The sequence below is a fragment of the Lampris incognitus genome, chromosome 3 (assembly GCF_029633865.1).
Source record: "Lampris incognitus isolate fLamInc1 chromosome 3, fLamInc1.hap2, whole genome shotgun sequence".
Lineage (NCBI taxonomy): Eukaryota > Metazoa > Chordata > Actinopteri > Lampriformes > Lampridae > Lampris > Lampris incognitus.
The window spans coordinates 99475853-99485505 of NC_079213.1; the positions used below are offsets into that span (position 1 = coordinate 99475853).

At 46.4% G+C, this 9653-nt stretch overlaps 1 protein-coding gene across 1 annotated transcript in view; it reads left to right on the forward strand.

Moving 5' to 3' along the window:
• ralgps2 (Ral GEF with PH domain and SH3 binding motif 2) overlaps nucleotides 1-9653 on the forward strand; it is an 87410-nt gene that overhangs the window by 29946 nt on the left and 47811 nt on the right. The window contains exons 5-7 of the mRNA XM_056275640.1: nucleotides 1794-1883; nucleotides 1980-2072; nucleotides 4352-4478. Of these exons, the coding sequence (XP_056131615.1) occupies nucleotides 1794-1883; nucleotides 1980-2072; nucleotides 4352-4478 (310 nt within the window). The remainder of the gene's footprint in view (nucleotides 1-1793; nucleotides 1884-1979; nucleotides 2073-4351; nucleotides 4479-9653) is intronic.

Below are 9653 nucleotides of genomic sequence, written 5' to 3' on the forward strand. Positions count from 1 at the left end.
GAGGCTGTAATCATAGCAGAACAAAAACAGGCACTCAGGACCAGATCTGTTGAGGCCTGCCACACCAGACAAGACCCAAGATGCAGGCTGTGCAAAGATGCCCCTGAGACAGTCCATCACTTAGTAGCAGAGTGTATAATTTAGCTGGGAAAGTTTACACTGAAAGGCATAACCAAGTGGCTGGGATAGTGTACAGGAATATCTGTACTGAATACAGACTTGAAGTCCCCAAGTCTAAATAGGAGACATCGCCAAAGGTGGTTGAGAATGGCAGAGCTAAGATCCTGTGGGACTTCAAGTTCCAGACTGACAAGCAGGTGCTAGCTAACCAAAGAGACATTGTGGTGGTCAACAAGAAACAGAAGACAGAGTGTGTAGTGATCGATGTAGCGATTCTGAGTGATGGCGACATCAGAAAGAAAGCGCATGAGAAGCTAGAGAAATACGCAGGGCTGAAGGAAGAACTAGATCAGATGTGGAAGGTGAAATCCACAGTAGTCCTAGTGGTAATAGGAGCACTAGGGGCTGTGACACCCAAACTGGGAGAGTGGCTCCAGCAGATTCCAAGAACAACATCTGAAGTCTCTCTCCAGAAGAGTGTGGTCCTAGGAACAGCTGAGATACTGCACAGAACCCTCAAACTCCCAGGCTTCTGGTAGAGGACTCGAGCTTGAGGAAGACACACACCAACTGAAAAAGGATGAGAGGGAGATATACATATATGTATATATATGACTTTGTTAAAAGAAACACTCAGTAGGGAAAGTGCTCAACAAATGAGGAAAATAATTCAGTGATTCAAGTAAATTCTTTATGAGGGAGCACAAGCCTGTTTCATGCCATAAGCAATCATCTATATATATATATATATATATACACACACACACACACACTCATATATATATATATATATATACAGTATACATACACACACACACACACACACACACACACATCATTAAATATTAGAGAGGACTGCAAAGAGAAGAGTAATTGTTCGCTAGTCTTGAAAGCATAAATTCCTTCCAAACAAAGCGTGAAGTGAAATAGGACAGATGTGGTTTGACGCTGGAGGAGCGCACAGGGATGGTCAGTCTTGTCTGGGCCAGTCTCATCAAGAACACAATGTGCACACAGCTGTGTACTTTGAAAACCGTCAAACGGTCCTGTGGGGGTAATATCACCTCTTCTCTATCACCTCCTCTGTTCCCAACCTCTTCTCCTTTCCCTCTCTCCCTTTGCTTTTTCCCAAGGGTTGAAATACTGGTTGATTCACTGACGAGAAAGAGAGGGAGAGAGAGGGAGAGAATCAGATTTTTGGCTCACCTGCATTCACACTAGAACACAGATCTCTGACAACACTGTTGGACTGACTAAGTGTTGAATGCACATACACACACTCTGTCATTTGATGTTGACAGAAGTCTCACTGTGTTTATCTCTTGGATAATTAGTTGGAATCCATTGAAATTTTCCTTGAAATTCGTGGTTGTTTTGTTTTTTTGTTTTTTTTTAAATTTTTATATTTTGACCTGTTTTTCCAGTCAGTCATTCTAATCTGATAGAGTATTCCCATTAGCAGTCTGTCTGGTGCTTTCCTGTTCTGTTAGTTGCTGCTCTGAGCCCAGAGCAATTTGACTGTCTACAGGCCTTGGCTCTGGATGCCAAAGCCTTTGGAGTTTACAATAGAACAGAACGCCTTGTCTCTCTGTGCACATACCTGAGATTCTCTTTGTGCGCACAGCAATGCGTTCTCTTTTGTAATTACTGTTTGTTTGTTTTGTTTCATCTAGACCAGTTTCTGGGTGGTACGGGAGATCCTCCATGCTCAGACGTTGAAGATCAGGGCTGAGGTGCTGAGCCTTTACATCCGCACTGCCAAGGTAAGCATGCATATGCCGAATGGATTTTGGTGCAGTCTTTAGAAGGGACTTCATTGTAAACCAAGCTTAAACCCTGTGTATGTCTGCTCTTCACAGAAACTGTGTGACATGAACAACCTGCATGCAGTCATGGCTGTGGTGTCGGGACTACAAAGTGCTCCCATCTTTAGACTTACCAAGACATGGGCGGTAAGTTCATTTACCCATTGAAATCAAAAAGACATGCATGTTAGGGTTGGTGCTGCTGTCTTTGCCCCTGACCGAGGCATGGCATGACGAGCTGGAGTTGGTCCCCGGGCGCTGCACAGCGGCTGCCCACTGCTCCTAGCTACACAGCCAGGATGGGTTAAATCCAGAGCATAATTTCCCCACGGGGATTAATAAAGTATATCAAAATCTCTCTCCTCCCCCCCCCCCCCAAAAATCGGGTGCATTTACAAACTTTCTTAGAGTTTTCATGCAAAGTGCATTGCAGAAAACAAAGGACACAAATGGCTAATGAGCAAATCAAGAAACCATATTAAATAGGTCTTGATGTATGCTCAATAATCCAGGTAAGAAAATCAAAGAAGGTTGAATCAGTTCATCTGGACACAACGTTTATTGACAGATACGTTTCATCACTCAACTGACATCTTCAGTCTCAACTGACTGCAGGTATCCCCACCCTCTAGTTAATGGTCGCACCCATATTTTCATATGAAACTGGTCGTTGGTTTCGGTCATTATGTAACTGTATTGTTTATAAGGGTGACGATATCTGCAATCAGTTTAGGGCCCTGACTCACCAGGCTGACGGTCGGCCAATGTCGGGCTGTTGATGAACGTCTGTGACCCTAGTTTTTGCAGTGTGTCCTGCACTGTCGGCACTAGTCGGACCCCTATTGGCAGCTTTTCGGCTGATTTGGCATGTTGAATCGGCGGAGCCCATTGGTGAGAGAGATCACTCTCATTGGTTGTTCAGCTTAGTGAATCAGTGCTAAGCTAGCGAATCAGAGCCGTTGGCTGTAGTCTTTGCATTGTGTTCAAATGCTACTTTGTGGCTCAGATGGCAGGCGACGTGAGGCGGCGCAACAGTCGGCCCTCATCGCTGCTAGTCGATTTGGTGTGTCTGGGCCCTTAGACTGAAGAGGTCACTTAGTCAAGTGATGAAATGTATCTGTCAATAAACGTTGTATCCGGATGAACTGATTAACCTTCTTTGACATATTAAATAGGGTGTTCTACCTGGATGAAAGTTTGAGTATGTGGGTGTATGAGAGCACTGGGTGATACCTGGACAGAAAACAAAGCAAGTAGGAGACTGACAGACTGCAGGGAAATAAAGAGAAGCGAAAGGAATGAATTTTCAGTCTCCGATTTCACATTCCTGCCATCCATACCAGTGAAATTCCCATTCAGCACCTGCCAACTGTCATTGGTCTCTGACACAGACACTTTGCTGTGCGGATCAAATAATGACGGAAGGGTGCCATATTAAAGTAGTTATCCCGATACAACTGTAGAAAAGGAAATTGGGTAAAAAAGTCCATTGTCTAGGCCTGAGAGGGCTTGCCATGCTGTGTTTTAGTGTTTTAAGTGAAGATGCCAAGCTTGCATAATAGCATAATGATGCACTGATGTAATGGTGTAGGTTTCTTCCATTCAGATCCATGAAACCACAGTAGCTCCTTTAGCCAGTCAGACCAAGTGAAAATACAATTGCAGGCCAAGACACTGCACACCTGCTTCTCACCAGACACAAAGATGGACACACACACAACCATGACAGAGTGCATAGACAAGGACACACATACACACACACTTGATATCTGTAGATATCATCAGAGGTTTTTCCCACTGTCATAGTCAATAAAGTTGTAATTGCGGTGGATCCTAGGATTGAAGGTTTGATGCGTAAAAGGATTGTTAAGTTGCATTATTCAAGCCTTTGGGAGCCTCTCGCAGCTCAATGCAGTCGTCTCGAAGGGAAAGGCCCTCTCGCAGCTCAATGCAGTCGTCTCGAAGGGAAAGGCCTCACACCGGCACCACTCGCAAAGGGATGAAGACTTGCACACAAACGTTAGCACACCATGAAAAGTGCACTCACACATAGGCTGTCTGTCTCGCTACCAGGAAAATTGCATACTTCTGTGGTTACACAACTGGATGTGCTCCGGTGTTAGCCAATAGTCTTTTTTTTTTTTTCAGCGTGAAAATCATTCGGCCTACATTTCACTGCTCCATTTCAGTCTCCTCCTCACTGTCCACGGCAAAATCCAGACACTGCCTCTATGATTGCTGCCGTGCATCGGTTCATATTAGGTTACACCCTTAAAGTGAATTAAGGTGACTTGAATGAGGTCATTTTATTTGGAGATCTCCTTGCCGACGGAACATCCAATAGTCCCTGTGTGTAGATAAGTTAACTCAAATAAACTCCTTTTAAAGGTCTCTTTAATATCTGTCTCTCTCATGCCTCCCCCCAGCTACTGAGTCGGAAGGACAAGGCCACATTTGATCGTCTAGAGTACCTGATGGCCAAAGAGGACAATTATAAACGGCTAAGAGACTATATACGAAGCCAGAGCATGGTCTCCTGCATACCCTACTTAGGTAACACACACACATACATACACACACACACACATAAAAGTTTTTAATGTTGCACATTACTGTTGGGGGCGGCACGGTGTTGCAGTGGTTAGCGTGGTTGCCTCACAGCAAGAAGGTCCTCTGAGTTCGAACCCCGGGGTAGTCACACCTTGGGGGTCATCCAGGGTCGTCCTCTGTGTGGAGTTTGCATGTTTGCATGTTCACAGTCCAAGGACATGTAGGTCAGGTGAATCGGCCGTGCTAAATTGTCCCTAGGTGTGAGTGTGTGTGTGTGTGTGTGTGTGTGTGTGTGTGTGTGTGTGTGTGTGTGTGTGTGTGTGTGTGTGTGTGTGTGGGGGCCCTGTCATGGTCTGGTGGCTTGTCCAGGGTGTCTCCCTGCCTGCCATCCAATGACTGCTGAGATAGGCTCCAGCATCCCCGCGGCCCTGGTTGGCTAAGCGGCTTGGATAATGGATGGATGGATGGACATTACCGTTGGCTGTTGTAAAGGATGCGATGCAAGGTCCCCAAACATGAGCCACTTCTCTCGACGGGTGAGTTAGGATGAGGTCGAGGAAGAAAAGTTGATCCAAGATGCCAGGATTCTGGGTTTGTACAATGAATTGACGGGATGATGTTGTTTTTTGTGTTTTTTTTTTAATCTCCCCCCCCCCTTTCTCCCCAATTCTATCTGGCCAATCACCTCACTCTTCCGAGCCGTCCCGGTTGCTGCTCCACCCCCTCTGCTGATCCGGGGAGGGCTGCAGACTACCACATGCCTCCTCCGATACATGTGGAGTCGCCGGCTGCTTCATTTCACCTGACAGCAAGGAGTTTCGCCAGGGACACGTAGTGCGTGGGAGGCTCACGCTATTCCCCCCAGTTCCCCCTCACCCCTGAACAGGCGCCCCGACTGACCAGAGGAGGCGCTAGTGCAGTGACCAGGACACATACCGATATCCGGCTTCCCTCCTGCGGAAACGGCCAATTGTGTCTGTAGGATTTGAACCAGAGATCCCTGTGTTGGTAGGCAACGGAATAGACCGCTTCGCTACCCCGGACACCCTTTTGTTCTTTTTTTGCCATTACTCTGGATGATACAGGTTAAAAGTTATTACAGTTTCATTTTTCCTATCAAGTAATTGGTCTTTCTTGTGTAGGTTTTATTTTTTATTTTGTCTGCCACTTTTTGTTTCATGGGTTTCCCAAATTGCCCTCTCTCTCTGTCTCTGTCTCTGTCTCTCTCTGTCTGTCTCGCTCTCTGAGCTGAGTAAAGAGAGCTTTTCAGGGACTTTGGAGCCATGCGAGAGAACATCTCCTCAAGTGCAGTTTGAACAAATAACATGAGTCACAGATAAACCTTGATGGAATATTCCTTTCTTTCTTTCCCTGCCTCGCAATATTCCTGACCTATTTTCCTTTGGATGTGCAGTGTGTATCCAAAAGGACTTCACACAGGAAATCCTCATGGGTTAGATGAGGGAAACATTTTTTTGTTTTGAGTGTGTGAGAGAGAAAGAGAAAATTCACGGTGTTATTTCATTACCGTTTGTTCCTTTTGTCTTACCAGACATTTTTCTTACAGCTGTCCCCGTGTTTTACCCACTGGCTCATATCACAGATACGCTTTCATTCAAACTAAGATACTTGAACTCACACCCAGGTATGCACAGACACATGAATACATACAAATACATGTGTCGTGGAAGTCCAGGGGCTGGCCAGGGACACAAGCTGATACGCCATTCCAGTGCTGTGACGTGACACCAATGTGGCTGCATGTCTAGAATGACCTAGGTCATCATTTTGGCGGTTTTGGATTTTCAAAGTTTAATAACTTTGTGGAAAAAAAAAGAAAAAGATACAGACCTACTGCTCCGTGGGTGCTCCTAAAATTGCATATATTTGCATTAAAATTAGTTTTAGATTGATTGCACAAAAAAAGTTATGATAAGATCTACCTAAAATGATCACGATCGGTCAAAATGACGGCTCGTAATTTAAGTGTGGTCATGCACGTCATGTCACTGTTTATGACGTGTGTTGGTCGCCTCATTTCCTTCGCGAAGTTCATTACTCTGTCTTAGAAACACACTAGCGTTCTCCAGTGCAGAGAAATAGTCTAAACTTGATTTTTTGAAAATTCTTTTTAGCACGGTTGCCTCACAGCAAGAAGGTTCTGGGTTCGAGCCCCGGGGTAGTCCAACCTTGGGGGTCGTCCCGGTTTGTCCTGTGTGGAGTTTGCATGTTCTCCCCCGTGTCTGCATGGGTTTCCTTCGGGTGCTCCGGTTTCCTCCCACAGTCCAAAGACATGTAGGTCAGGTGAATCGGCCATACTAAATTGTCCCTAGGTGTGTGTGTGTGTGTGTGTGTGTGTGTGTGTGTGTGTGTGTGAGATGGCCTGGCGAGCTGTCCAGGGTGTCTCCCCACTTGCCGCCCAGTGACTTGCTATGATAGGCTCCAGCATCCCCACAACCCTGAGAGCAGGATAAGTGGTTCGGATAATGGATGGATGGATGGGCCAACATGTCTGGTTACAGACACACCATGACTACCACCGAGGCGTTGCAGTTTTTACAGGCATTGGACAGCAGCCATTTTAAATTGTTTGAAAAATAGTATTAAAGTTGTTAAAATGTTCATTTTGGTGTCAGTTAGTTTCTTAACAGACATACTAACATATGTAATGCATTAATATCTCAATTGGGTATTTATCTTGACAGAATATAGAGTTTAAAAACCAGCCGTAATTTTTTATTTTTTAAATTTCCCCCATTTTCTTCCCAATTGCACTTGGCCAATTGCCCCGCTCTTCCGAGCCATCCCAGTTGCTGCTCCAACCCCTCTGCTGATCCGGGGAGGGCTGCAGACTACCACATGCCTCCTCGGATACATGTGGCCCCCCCCGAACAGGTGTCCCGACCGACCAGAGGAGGCGCTAGTGCAGCGACCAGGACAACCCACATCTGGCTTCCTACCCACAGACTTGGCCAATTGTGTCTGTTGCACCTGACCAAGCCGGAGGTAACACAGGGACTCGAACCAGAGATCCCCGTGTTGGTAGGCAACGGAATGGCCCGACATGCCACCTGGGCGCCTAAAACCGGCTGTAATTTTGACAGCCTATGGTCGTTTTAGGTAGGAGTGAAATCCCGGTCGTTCTAGTTAATAGCTGTGAAATCCTCAACATTTGGAGGCAGGTGTGCAAGCTCATGTGTTACAGTGCTGTAGTCCACGTGCACATTCTTCTTTCATATTAGGGATGCATCTATGTGCATTTCCGCAAAGTGTGTGTGTGTGTGTGTGTGTGTGTGTGTGTGTGTGTGTGTGTGTGTGTGTGAGAGAGAGAGATATGTCACCAGCTGGATGTCCTTAGGGCTGGGCTTGGCAGGGCAAGGGCACGCCAGACCTGGCCAAGTTGGCTTATTGGGCAGGAAAAATTCTGCCCTCTTGTTCTATGGCAGATCTAAAATGCATTAAAAATTGGACGTTCCCCTTTGTCATAAATCTATTCTGGTTCCCTTAAAAAAAAAGTGGGAATGATGAAAGGAAAAAAAAAAGTCATAGATGAAAACAAGAGCCGAAACAATGGTTTTGAGAGCATATGTGTCTTGCCTTTGTGTATGTGTGAGGAGTTAAGTTGGGTTTTTAACCATCCGTCTGCACTCTATTCGTTTCTCTGGCTCCTCAAGCATTATACCTGCTTAGCTGAGGTCTAGATCTGAATTGCGGTGCAGCCGTGGCCAAGTGTTTGCCAAGTACATCATTTACAGGCCTTGATGTATGAGCTCATTTGTACAACGTGTGACTCCTTGGGGTGTCTGTTTTTACTCATTTTTGATTTGTGTGGGTATTTATTCTATATGTGGGATGGGGGTTGACTGACTGACTTCCTGATGCTTATCTGTGGTGATAACAGGATTAGAGAAAGAGTCCCCTGTCTGCCGCCTAATCACTAGGCCTTGGTCTTCCACAATGACCCACTTTGTGTGTGTGTGTGTGTGTGTGTGTGTGTGTGTGTGTGTGTGTGTGTGTGTGATGACCTCTGACCTCTTGGGCTTGGCAGACACAACTTCTCCTGTCTCCTCACCACAGAGCCAGCTTGTTAAATACTCAGATTAACATGTTCCTGTTCACCAGCCAATCACTGCAGGACAAAGAACCCTTACAGCTGCAGGGCTCTACTAAATGCAATGCACATATTTAAAAAAAAAACTTTAGTAATCCATTATCCCATCTTCTTCTTCTTTTGGGTTGTTCCCTGTTTCCCAGAGGTTGCCACAGCGGTTTTGATAGTTTCCATCGGTACCCTGTGAGGGCACAGCACCGATGGTGGTCTTGTCAATCCGCATGATGCCATTCCATCCATTATCCGAACCGTTTGTCCTGGTCGTGGGGATGCTGGAGCCTATCCCGGCAGTCGGTAGGCGGTAGGCGGGGAGACACCCTGGACAGGCTGCTAGGCCATCACACAGGGCCAACACACACACACACACATACACACATTCATATCTAGGGACAATTTAGTATGGCCTATTCACCTGACCTACATGTCTTTGGACTGTGGGAGGAAACCGGAGCACCCGGAGGGAACCCACGCAGACACGGAGTACGTGCTCCCTCACCTCACGGTCATCGGGAGCTGGTACTTCTGATACCAATGTAGCGAATTCGGGGGGCCGCCGGGAACCGCCGCAGCCGGGATGCGAACCTGGGTTGCCCGCATCATGGGCGACTACGCTAACCAGTCAACTCCGTAAAAGCTCAGTACTTCCAATATTCTAGAAGTAATTTTACCATACTCACTGCAGAGTCCATGATAGTTTTTTGGTTGCTAGGTCTATGGAGGAGGAAAAAAAAAAAAAGCTGGGGCCAGAGACATGCCCCAAGCCGCTCGTTCTCATTTGCCCCGACGTGTTGCTTTTGTTGGTATAGCTGTGGTGTGCGAGCAACAGTATGGAGGAACCAGTGTAATGGAAAGCACTGGGGGCAAAGTGTCAGATGAGAGAAGCCAGCCAAGTGACGCTTTCTATTTTTCGAGGGTTTTAATTTCCCCGCTGGTTTCCATGACCTACAGGCCTGTGTGTCAGGAGCCAATAGAGCAGCATAAAGACTGGCCTGGCTGGAGCCTCTCTGGCTGCATTGATATATACTGTACTGCACTGTACTGCACTGTACTGACCTTGAGACTAGCTG